This window comes from Orcinus orca, chromosome 7 (genome assembly GCF_937001465.1).
Source record: "Orcinus orca chromosome 7, mOrcOrc1.1, whole genome shotgun sequence".
Classification (NCBI taxonomy): Eukaryota; Metazoa; Chordata; class Mammalia; order Artiodactyla; family Delphinidae; genus Orcinus; species Orcinus orca.
The window spans coordinates 53,647,215-53,660,228 of record NC_064565.1 but is presented as its reverse complement, the minus strand read 5'-3'; the positions used below and the strand labels follow the sequence as shown (position 1 = coordinate 53,660,228).

The 13,014-nt window shown below is 37.0% G+C and overlaps 1 protein-coding gene across 15 annotated transcripts in view; it reads left to right on the top strand.

Moving 5' to 3' along the window:
• COBLL1 (cordon-bleu WH2 repeat protein like 1) overlaps window positions 1–13,014 on the top strand; it is a 160,771-nt gene that overhangs the window by 133,420 nt on the left and 14,337 nt on the right. For 11 of the 15 annotated variants that reach the window (XM_049712055.1, XM_049712058.1, XM_049712052.1 and 8 more), the window contains 5 exons: window positions 4,815–4,968; window positions 5,437–5,511; window positions 6,679–6,798; window positions 11,645–11,879; window positions 12,907–13,001. In XM_049712055.1, the coding sequence (XP_049568012.1) occupies window positions 4,815–4,968; window positions 5,437–5,511; window positions 6,679–6,798; window positions 11,645–11,879; window positions 12,907–13,001 (679 nt within the window). The remainder of the gene's footprint in view (window positions 1–4,814; window positions 4,969–5,436; window positions 5,512–6,678; window positions 6,799–11,644; window positions 11,880–12,906; window positions 13,002–13,014) is intronic. The other 4 variants (XM_049712059.1, XM_049712054.1, XM_049712053.1 and 1 more) reach the window with 3 other exon arrangements.

Genomic DNA, 13,014 nt, shown 5'->3' with positions numbered 1-13,014 from the left:
AAATTTACATTTTTGTCACCAAGCTAGTAAGCTCTTACCATTGATTATAGCATTGAATCTAGTGATGCAGGTAACATAAGTTGACCTGGTCACATGCAGTGACAATCATGTTCTCTTCAAAGGTCTTCGTTCTCAGTCCCTATGATCCAGTTGCTGGTCTGGAAACATAAGTCCATTTGCTTTCATGACATGCCCGTACAATAGAGGAAGGGGGTAAATCTTACGGAATAAGGTTATAAAGCATGTGCTCCCCCGAGACGTTCATGGCTTTGCCCATCTAACGTGCATTCCCTCAACTGTCTTCACAAATGCTATTAGAACTGTTTTAGCATTTGTAACACTGAAATATGTGTATTTGGACAAATTTTAAATTCTTTATCCATAGAAATATAAATATCCTGTACAAAAAAAAAGTTCGCTTATTTTAAGACCTCTAGGGTGATAAATGAAATATATGAGTTTATTTTTATTCTGTCTTTGAGTTATTAGGTCCATATAAATTTGTGAGCCTCTGTATATACATTCCTCCCTTTTTTTTTTATCTCTGTGCTATTTGCTTTACTATATTATAACCAGAATTTAAGAGCTCTAACTCCTAAACAGATACTACTGTCTGAGAAATTCATGTGTGACTGCTTTTATCAGGTAACGGACCAATAAATGACAGTGGCTGGGAACCTGACCTAAAGGGGAACACGGGTTGTTATCAGACTACATGAAAGCAATCGGTCCAAACGTAAGAAACACGTTTTCAGCGTGGAATTAGAAGGAAAATCAAATGCTGCCATGACTTCATCCATTCACCAATTACTTATTGTTCACCTACTGTGTTCCTACTGATAAACTAGGTCTGTGATAGGAATGAGGCATGCTTGAATAGGGCTTGACGGAAGTAAACTTATCAAGAAATAAAATGACGTGTTCTACTGCTTTTGATGTTTTAGATCAATATTTTAAAAAATGAAGTGTCATATTGTTTTAGGAGAATGTTTGGCCTTCTAACAATCCCTAAATTTCTTACTTTTATAAGACAGCAAGTGAAGGTTTCCGAACACAGAGACATATCATCAATAAGAAGATTTTAATTTAAACTTTATGTCCTATTCAAAATGATATTTAAATATTGCTGATCTATCACTACGTTTCTTTCTCAGCTCTTTGTCACCGAGGGCCCTTCTCCTAATTATTTCAGAGGTCCAAGCAGCAGTTGAGGGCCCACCCACGGGGTTGGGGGGGGGTGACCCTCTGATTTAATCAAAATTGGCTTCAGTGACTCTGAATCAAAATCTGGGTTTGGGTGGCAGGCTTTGACTCTTTTCATGCTGGATTATGGAGACGTCTGAAGAGTTCTGTAGGAGGGACCAGGGCAATGAGAGGAGAGGAGATTGGTGGCTGCAGCTGTTTACCAACTGGTAATGGAAGAAGTTTAATGTTCTGATTACCGATAAGGTCAGCCTGGTGCCACCCTGTCTGACCCCCTTGTTAACATGAGTTAACTTTAGTGAGAGGTGTGTTCCACCAAGTGCCTGCCATATGGACCTGACTCTGCTTCTGCCCGTGTGAGATGAGCTGCCTTCCGCTTTTGTCCCTAACAGGACTGGCAGTGATGACAGCTAACTCAAACTTTTCTCTGTGAGAGCAGGCTTCCTTTCTTCTCTGGCAGAAATATTATAACATTACAAAATAGTAAATTTGCTAACTTTTTTGTGGTATATAGCAAGACATAATGACTGATAAACATCTTAAGAACCAGGCCACTTCCCTTAGTTGTACTTACATTGTCTCTTAAGATTGGAATGGCCCAAGCTTTACATACTCTCCTAGTCCAAGTTTATCAAGGCCTTTTATTTGCAAATGAGGAAGGCAGTATTTGGTTCATTTCTTTCATTCACTCAACACGAATCTATTGAGAAACTTCTATGAGACAGACTTTGTTCTGGAGACACGGAAGTGAGCAAAATAGGAGGAAAAAATGTCCTTGCCCTTAGAGTCAAACCTGGTGGAAGCAACAATAAACAAGGTAAAGAGGCCAACTCTGTGGTATGTTAGATCATAAGATCAAGCTGGGAAGACGGATAGGAATTGTTGAGGCGGCGGGGGCGGGGGGAAGTCAAGGAGGAGCTCACTGAAAAGGTGACATTTGAGAAACAACCTGAAGAAGATGATGGGGTAAGACATTAAGTTATCGGAAGAGCATTCCAGGGACAGGGACAGCAAGGGCAACCACTCTGAGGTGGGAACACTCCTGGCACATTTGAGGAGCAGTGTGAAGGCCAGTGTGGCTCACTCTGCTCCACACCTGGAGAAGGAGGTGGTCAGAGAGATCTAGGGGCCAGGTCGCCAATGGCCTTAGAACTCATTACAAGGACTTTAGCTTTTCTGTACCAATTGGGAAATTCTTAGTGGGTATTGAACAAAGTGCATTCACCTGATTTTTGTTTTAACAGGATCCTTTGCTGCTATATTGAGGAAGGACTCTAGGGAAGCAATGTGGAAGAAGCAATCCAATTAGAAGGTTCTTAGTAATGGCTCACTCTGTGGTAGCAGTTGAGCTGGGTGAGCCAATAGGATGGACTTGATATGGAGTGTGAGGGAGAGGGGACATGGGAGGGTGACTCCAAAGTTTCTGGCATGAACAAATGGAATAATGACTTGCTGTTTTTATTGAAACAGGGAAGACTGTGAGAACAGGGTTATTTTTAATGGGGGAGATGAAAGGAGGATTAGCAGGATCTTAGTTTTAGATATGCTGAGTTTGAAATGGGCTTCAACATTAGATGAAGATCAGACAGAGGTCCAGGATGCAGACATAATTTGGAAATCATCAACATATAAATAATACATAAAACCCAGAGATAGCAGACATTACCAAGAATGAGTATAGATTCTAAAGAGAATATGTCCAAGGACTAGATGAAAAGGAACCAACACAGAAAACAGAGTTCAGATCTTTGCAGAGTAAGGAAATAGTATTCTGGGTATAAGAAAAAGAAGATTTTAGAGGGTGGTCAACTGTTTAATACTGCTAATATGTCAAACAAGTGAGTTCTAAGAAGTAACCACTGATTTAGTCATGAGGGAGGTCATTGATGACTTTGATAGTGTAAAGGAAAAACTCAGTTTTCTACCCATGTAGGGAAAAACTCAGTTCTTTCCTACTGTGTGTTTCTTCCCTGTGAGTCTCCTTTGCTACTCACACAAAACATTTCACTTCTGTTCAACAAACGTGTGGAGGTTTTCCCCACACCGCCAGGCAATTTTTAGATACCAGCATTCAGCTAAATTCTGACACCATCTACCTAGAGACAACATCAGATTCCACAGGATAAGGGCTCAGTCCCACAAGACGGCCCTCCCTTTCCTACACACACTACAGGCACCAGTCACAAGCCCAAGTTATCACCTCTGCTCCTGACCAACCAGCTATTGATTAGAGATTCCAGTGACCCCCTTCTTGGACTTCAGATGCCAACCACAAGTCCAGGTTGTTACCTATACTTCTGACCAACTGCCTATAAATCAGAGGTTCCTTCGACTCCCTCCTCAGGTTTGATTAATTTGCTAGAATGGCTCACAGAATTCAGGGAAACACTTGCTTACATTTACCAGTTTCCTAAGGGATATGATAAAGTACATAGATGAAAATCTAGATGGAAGAGATGTATAGGGCCAGGTATGTGGGGAGGGGCATGGGGCTTGCACTACCTGTCCAGGTATGCCACTCTCCCAGCACCTCCACATGTGCACTGACCTGGAAGCTCTCTGAACTCCAGACTTCTGTGATTTTACGGCAGCCTCATCACATAGGCATGATCAGTCATTAACTCCATTTTCAACCCTTCTCCCTTCTGAAGAGAATGAGGGCAGGGCTGAAAATTCCAGGCTTCTAATCATGACTTTCCCATGACAAGCCCTCATCCAGGAGCCCATCCAGAGTTGCCTCATTACAACAAAAGGTAGTCCTATCATCCAGGAAATTACAGTTTCAGGAGCTCTGTGTCAGGAACTGGGGCCCAAGACCAATATTAGAACAAGAGATGCTACTAGTGTTCTTGTCACTTAGGAGAAAGTTCAAGGGTTTTAGGAGCTCTGTGCCAGGAATGTGGGCAAAGACCATTATATATTTTCTATTATCTCACAGATAGGAATAGTTTTAATGGATCAAAAGTTGAGAAAAATCTGATTGGAGGGGTTCAAGTGGGAGATGAGAAATTGGAGGAAAAAAACTATGAATGACACTTTTAAGCAGGCTTGTTGTAAGGGGAAAGAGCAAGATGACGTGGCAATGGGCCAGGAGGAACCGGCCAGCCTGCTGACAGTCACATGCTGGGAGTGTAAGCATTAGCTGTGTATAGAGTCGAGGACCTCAAATGACCTCGCCTTTGGTAGACATATAGATTTTTGAAATGTTTGTCATTGATGTATTGTGCCAAAAAGAAAGATTAATCAAGCCAGTCTTAATGTACAGATATTCTTCCCTTTTTCACTTCTTACTTTACATCCAGTATTTTCTCTAGATTTTCCTTTGAAAGCTAGTTTTTAACTGCGTTGCCTATGAGTGTTCTACATTTTCATTAGTTGTTTACATGCCGGCCTCCCATTCTAGCCTAACCTTACTGAGAAGCATCATATTATACTTTTCTTTACATATCCGTCTCTGACACATGGCAGATACTCCGTAAATGCTTTTTGAATGAATGACCATTATGTTCCATATTGGCATAAGATGTGTTTGATGTAAACGTCAGTGTCTTCCTGAAGTTTGCTCTTCATTTCTGAATAGAGATTCTATTTGGTCACTTTGTTTTCCATAGCGTTCCTCTGGAGCAGGCAGAGTGAGGACAGGCTCTCTGCAGCTCGGTAGCACATCCGGTGGGAATTCATCTTTGAAAAGGACAAAGCGAAAAGCACCTTCCCCACCCTCCAAAACAGCCCTGCAACAAAGTGATGAAAATAGTCACGTGACTGGTAATGTTACTTTTCCCATTAACATTAGTGTTGTGTCTTCTTTAATATAGACAATAGAAATGATATAGGTTATAAATCACATCTTTTTATTAAATAATATTAGTACTTAAACTTAGGCTTTTAATTAATTGATTTTAATAGTAGTGCTTAGATAGTCCCTGATTATTCTCACTACCTTTGAAAAATCTGCATAACAAAATTTAAAACTGTACAGCTCCATTATCCTAAAATGAGCATGTTATAATTTGTGAGTCTATTCAGAAAGATACTGCCTTTCCAGGATTGACTACATGTAGGACTGGGAATCAAAATAGATTTTAGCTGTATCACAGCTAGACAAGTACAGTGGCTTCTAATAAGGTTAGGGCTATCTTTTTCTGAATTATATAAAAATGACTTAAGGTACTAAGGAATTGTTTCATTGGTGAATGTGACTTGCTCTGAAGTTGTGTTTCTTCTGTCTTCTAGCCCTGCAGTTGGTACCTGCAATTCCTACAGACAGTGTTTTAGAAGCAAACTCTTCTGAGGGCCTGTCCAGCCCAGGTCTGACACCTCTGTTCCACATCATGTAACCACTGAGAAAGAACTTCCAGGACAGTTGAGGAATGAATCTAGTTGTAATGCTCTGTATATGAAGGAGATACAGATGCTTTGTCTTCATTTCCCACATTATATAGTATGAAATGAAAAATATTCCCTTCCCTGAGTTCAGAGTGCGAAACACAGAAATCAAAATTTTAGTTCTGCGATGGTACCTTGAGTGCTTTTCCTACTAGGTCTCCTGCTTTTCCTTATGCAATGTCAGGTTGCCATTTATTAATCTTCTCCCCAAGAGGAATGACACATCTTAGTTAGGAATGTACCTTGGTGTGTTCAGAAGAAAACTTACATGAAGGTGTTAAGCATCATTCCTTATGCAACTGTTGTAGGTGTGAATTCATATTGTCCTAATCTGATGGTAAAAATTTATTATGAAATATTTTCTATTATATAGTTTTATTTTGGATTCTCTCCAAATAAGTGAAGTTTCAGTAAAAATCTAATACTGTTCCTTAATATTTTTAATAATAGCTATTTAGTAGCTATAAGTATGATAAAATTTCTTAATCGTTAGGCTTAAAGTTAGGTGTAAATGAATATGACAGACTAATAATGTTTAATCAAAAATAGAATATTACTATGTCAGTACTTTAGCATGGAAATAATTTGATAGGTATAAAAATTGCTTAATATAACTACCTCATTTTTATAATTCACATTCACAAATACAGAAAGACTCAGAAGCACCCAAATGCTCCTGAATCTTTTAATCCTTAGGTGATATTTAGGAATTTAAGATTTTGATATAGAATTCTCCTTTCCTCTGTGATTAAAAACACTATCATTAGGTAACTAGTAATGATTTTTCTCAAGTCTTACCCAGAATAATATCAACGATACCATTCTGTTTCACAAAGGAAATTTATTAAATAATATCAAACTATGTAAATGAAATGAGAAGATTTCGGAAGTATTAGAGAAAAGTGGCTGCTATTCAAACTTTGCTTGATAGCTGTTTTTCTTCCTTTTTTTCCCCTTTTACCTCTTCTTGTTTAATGCATGGCTAATTGTGAGTTAACATATCTAATTTCTTGTGAAATGCTTCTTGGTCTCTGCTTGCTTAATTCTGTTTTCTAAGTGCCATTTCCACAGATTTTACTTCTTTGGCAGAATCCTCCCTTGGCTCTGGGCTCCCCGCTCACGAACAGTGTGCTGTGCCCCAGCTGCCGGCCGAAGCCCCTCTCTCGGAGTGCCCTGGAACGCCCGAGGTAGCTGCTGCATCTCTACCATGTAGGTGACCTGGCCTTTCCTGCCTGCTGCTTTGTTTAAGACAGATTGAGATGTCATCACATTTAGATTTGGTTACTTGTTGATTCCTTGTGTAAAAATGTCTCATAAAAAAAATAGTAGTTTCTGCCTTGTCACTTGAAATTCTTGGAGTTTGATGTTTTCCCTAATCACATAGTGAATGAATATGGCAACATGTAAGATGATAAAATCAGTGGCTCTGAAGGATTTCAGCTTCTCTTCTATTTAGCTTTCTGCTTTTTGGCAAAACTGTTTGAACTTTATTATTTTCAACATATAACTATATAAATATAAATGAATACGTATATATTTTTCTTTATTGAACTACTCTTTTGTTGTTATCTAGGCATGGCTTATTTTCTATAGTATTGCTTTTGATTGGGATTTTTATTTTTAAGTGATCAAAATTTTTTTGTTACCATATGGCAAAACTTCATAGTTAGGTAATATTTGAATTCTATCATAAATAATTTTACTCAATTTTTCAGTGACTCAGAAAAAGCCCTTATCACCTCAAACCAGTTGTTTAAAATCAGTATACTATCATATACTCGTTAAAGGAATGAAAAATTGTGTGGCCAGTTTGGGAAATACTTTAGCAGGTTTTTTTTTTTTAAGTAAAAATAAGGATTCATTTTCTATATGACCCAGAAATCCCACTCCTAAGACTTCTCAAGAAAAGTGAAAACGAATGTGCATACAAAAACCTGCACGTGAATTATTATAGAATTTATGTAATTGTCAAAAATGGGAAACAACCCAATGTCCCTAAACTGAGGAATGGATAAACAAAATATAGTTTGTCCATATGTTGGAATACTACAACCTAGCCAAAAGAAGGAACAAATAACTAATACATGCAACAACATGGCTAAATCTTAAATACATTGTTAAATGAAGGAAGCTAGACTTAAATGGCCAGATGCTGTATGATTTCATTTATATGACATTCTTGCAAAGGCATAACTATAGGGATAATTGCTGCCAGGGGATGGGGTTAGAGAGAGGAGTTGATTACTAAGGAGCCTGGGGGATTTTGGAAGCTGATGGAATTGTTCTACATCTTGATTGTGGTGGTGGTCACAGAAAGATAGATAGATAGATGTCAAAACTGGACATTCCAAAATGTATTCCAAAAATGATGAATCTTACTGAAATTCTACCTCAGTTTTTAAAAATGAAAGAGAAAACAACTCTGTCGGAAATTACAGCAGTGTCTGACACAGTGAACACTTTTTTGAATAAATGACATTTTTTAAAAAAAGTTCACCAGAATAGATTTAATCTAATACAATTCTGTTTTAGCAAAGAGTAGTATCTGTCAAACAATTCTGCCTTTTGACCATCTCCAGGAAAAATACACAAGATGTCCCAAAAGGCTTAGTGAAATTTTAAGCTTTAATAACTTATAAGATGCTACAAACTAAGTTTAATTATTTAAATTTCTTTTACACATATTATATTTTGTGAATTTAAAATAATTTTATTTTTTGTTTCAGTCAATTTTGCAAATCTTTAGAAGGACTGAAAATATTAAGATAAATATATTCAAATTATATTAGAAAGCTAAGTAAGTGTAAAAGAAATTTCAACAATTACAATTTCAAATGATTTTTTATAATTTTCTAAACATATTGTGGAAGTTGTTATATCTTACAGCTACACTAAAGTTTTGGATACTCTGTTCTTTGAAAGTGAATTCTCTTCCCTTAGAACATGTGAAGCTGAAATATGATAGTTGTGATCTAACATTTGTGAAAATTATTCACTGTTCACAGCCCCCACTTCGTTTTGTTGTTATTGCTGTAGTTCTAAAATTTGGCCATAGTATAAGTCTGTTAACACATACAAAACAAACTTGATTTAATATTTTTTAAAGCTTGGAAAAAATCTGTACTAGTCAAACAACAAAGTGTGAAAGTGCTCTTGGTTAGAAGTTTTAAAAAGAATCACAGCCTTTTCTAAGACTTTTAATGACAGGAATGCAGTTCAAATATATATATTTAAGAAAACCTGTATGATGCTTATAACTACTAAGTTATAAAACCCCAGAAAAAATAATTTGAAAAGATTTCTGAAACATGTGACTCATTCTTCATACTTTGAGACCAGTTTCTCAGTGAGGACCTCATACTTAAAGAAAGTTGAAGACCTCGACTTTTTAAAGAAAAGTTGTGTATCTATATAAAACACATGTGATGGTAAAGAGAGAAATAGGGAGAAAGATCAATAATTTGCTAAATGTTACCTCAGTTAATATAATTTCCAAGAGAGCTTAATATATACCAAGGAGCCATCTATAAAATATACTTGCATCTAAACCATAATGGCCTTTCATTTTTCCTTGATACACAGTTTTCAAATTATGTAAATATACGCTTACTGTATAGATGTAATATGCTATTGTAAAGGCATAATATTGTACATTGGCATCAAAATAACTATTTCATGTCATGATAAAGCATGATTTATATATATAAGTATATATATATATATATACACACATATATACATATATATATATATTTTTTTGGCGGTACGCGGGCCTCTCACTGTTGTGGCCTCTCCCGTTGTGGAGCACAGGCTCCGGACGTGCAAGCTCAGCGGCCATGGCTCACGGGTCCAGCCGCTCTGCGGCATGTGGGATCTTCCTGGACCGGGGCACGAACCCGTGTCCCCTGCATCGGCAGGCGGACTCTCAACCACTGAGCCACCAGGGAAGCCCTACATATATTTTTATATATAAATTTACTTAAAGTCAAATTCTTTTTTTTTATAAATTAATTATTTTTGGCTACGTTGGGTCTTCGTTGCTGCACATGGGCTTTCTTTAGTTGCGTCGAGCGGGGGCTACTCTTCGTTGTGGCGTTTGGGCTTCTCATTGCAGCGGCGTCTCTTGTCGTGGAGCACAGGCTCTAGGTACGTGGGCTCAGTAGTTGTGGCACGTGGGCTCGAGTGCAGGCTCAGTAGTTGCAGCACATGGGCTTAGTTGCTCTGCGGCATGTGGGATCTTCCCAGACCAGGGCTCAAACCCATGTCCCTGGCATTGGCAGGTGGATTCTTAACCACTGTGCCACCAGGGAGCCCTTAAAGTCAAATTCTTTAATGTTTTTTCTAAGTAATCTGTTTTTTAATTTACAATAAAAATGTCATTAAAATTCCCCGTATTTACTAAAAAGCACAAATAGCATACTTTTCTGTCTATATGCTTAAAGATACAATTAAAGAAATACATTTTAAGTATTTCACATATTCTTCAAATACGTTAAACTTTTTTGTTAAACTTTGTAGATGTGCTGATTACTATCATCCAGTGCTATACTACCCTTTTTACCCTTCTATTGTGGTAAAATTAAACTTTGTTCAGCTGCTGTTATGTAAGTGGAAATGTTGAATTATATTTATTTATTTTTATAAATTTATTATTTATTTATTTATTTTTGGCTGCGTTGGGTCTTCGTTGCTGCGCGCGGGCTTTTCTCTAGTTGCAGCGAGTGGGGGCTACTCTTCATTGTGGTGCATGGGCTTCTCACTGCGGCGGCTTCTCTTGTTGTGGAGCCAAGTGCGTGGGCTTCAGTAGTTGTAGCACGTGGGCTCAGTATTTGTGGCTCACGGGCTCTAGAGCACAGGCTCAGTAGTGGTGGCACACGGGCTTAGTTGCTCCGCGGCATGTGGGATCTTCCCGGACCAGGGCTCAAACCCATGTCCTCTGCACTGGCAGGCGGATTCTTAACCACTGCACCACCAGGGAAGCCCTGAATTGTATTAAAATAAGCAAAGATCCAGAACCTCATTCTTTGGTTTAAATTTACTTTCACAGCTAGTGTGGACACCAGTTGCTTAGGATGTCTCCTCTTTTACCCTGTTGGCCATTTGGTGTTAGTGCTAAGAAATTATAATAAAACAATTTCATTCAATGAAATATTAACCACAGCTATTGAAGAGAGTCATACACACACACATACTGATATGGGAAGACCTTTAAGACATAGTTAAGTGGAGGAAACAGAAGTTAGTGAAAAACATCAGGTATATTATGCTTCCATTTATATTAAATAAACCAAGAATTGAGAGAAAGAAGGAAATGTATGTATATCTGCTTAAACGGTATATGCTCATTATACTTTCTGATAATATAGAGGAAAAAAACTGTTAAGGGAAGTTGCCTCTGAGAATCAAACTGAGTAGGAGTTAAAATTAATTTTCATTGCATAATACTTATTCTATTTGTATATTAAAAATTATATTAAGCATCTAAGTAAATGGCTTCTCACCTTGGTTGCACACTAGAATCACCTGAAAGAACCTTAAAAAAATTCTTGGTCCCTCCCTTCAGAGATTGATTTCACAGATGTGGATTAGAGGTGAGCATCAGTATTTTTAAAAGATGCTCAGATAATTCTCAATCATAGTACTGATAATTACTGAGTCAAACTTTATAAGTACACTTGGAGCCAATCTAAAAATCTCGTGTTCTTTTTGTTTACATTTAAAGCCATTGCATCAAGGTAAAAATCATTTAAATTGAAAGATACATTCTTAAATGAAATATATAACTTGAAGTTTATGAGCTTAAATAACCTCTTTTTTTCTACCATGAATAAAACTGAGAGAGACAGCATATTATTTTTAGAAATGTATGTCTGAGATAATCTGATTATATGTTAACATAATTATTCACCATTAGAAAAGTATTTTACTATTAGCTTTGAATCAGAATTTAAAAGAGTCCAACTAATTATTATTTTAAAAATTCCTTCCTTGCCAGGATTGCCCAGGATGAATGAGGCAAATTAATATTTAGGATTATATCTTCATTTCTTTGTAGCTGGAATAAGCTCTGATTACAGCCTTGAAGAGGTAGATGAAAAGCAAGAACTGAGTGAAGTGCCTAAAGATGAGGCTGAAAATACTTCTCTGAAGTCGCAAGACATTCCTACTGTATCTACTGATATAATAAATACACTGAAAAGTGATCCTGACTCAGCCCTTGGCAGTGATACTGGAGAGTCCTCACAAAACTCCAAAGAAGAAAAACAAGGAACTGGAAACACAGATGGACAGTAAGTAGTCTGTATGCCAGACGTGGTGGCGGTGGTTTGTTTAATTGATACTAGTCTTCTGAAATGTAGAACTGATATTTTAAACACAAGTAGAGTCATTTCTTTAGCTTATACTTTATCCCTTTTACAACCATTTAAAAAATGTTTATTCATAAAGTATCAATTTACATGTGATTGTTTTTAAATAAAATCAAATCCAACAGTTCTGGTATCCCTGTGGCAGACCAACCATAACGTAGTTATTTTGTACGAAGATTAGCATTTTTGTTTGTGTTGCATTTGTTTTGCCTATTACCTATTTGGCCTAAATGGAATATTTAATTTTCAATTTTCACCAAATGCTCCTGAAGAATTTTTACTAACTGCTATATAAAACAATTCTGCCTCTTAGAATATGATGTTAAATCACTAATATTATTTTTATAGTCAACTTTATGAAGCAGAGAATGCACCTACCTTCCCCTTGGTCCTAGGAATCGAAAGTTATAGTAAAGTATACTTACATTCTGTTAGAAATGCCACACTATGAATAAAGATGAAATCAAGTAGGCAAAATAAACCATTTTATCAAAGTTTTATTATAATTTGCATGGTATTGTCTCCAAATTAATCTCTTGTATCACCAATAAACCCCCCAATGAAGTCAGTTCACATCCTGACTTGCCACAAGGTAACCTTGCCAGATGCAAGGAAAATGTCTATGAGAGTACATTTCATTTAGTTCCTTTTTCTTTAAAAGATAATAATTGATAATAACAAAAAGACACTGTCTTGGGGAAAGTGTCCATTTTACCAAGCTTCTTACATCTTTCTTTGTAACAGGGTCACCATATGAAAGCTAATGTTTCATAGCAGCATTTCCTCTCAGTTGTATTCTTTCTTTGCTATTAAATTTCTAGTATTTGGCAGAAAAAGATGATTATTCCAGTCCATCTGTCTTTGGAAATTATTGCCTGTTTTATCATCGTGTATGTGTGTGTGTGTTTCAATAGTATCAATATATAACATACAATATCATATTTTACAGAGGACCACACATTATGGTGTGTAATTCAAGCAACAAAGCGAGGGTGGTTGACAGTGTAAGAAACCTGAGGTCACCGGGCCCAAACCAGGAGAATGGTGAGTTCTATAA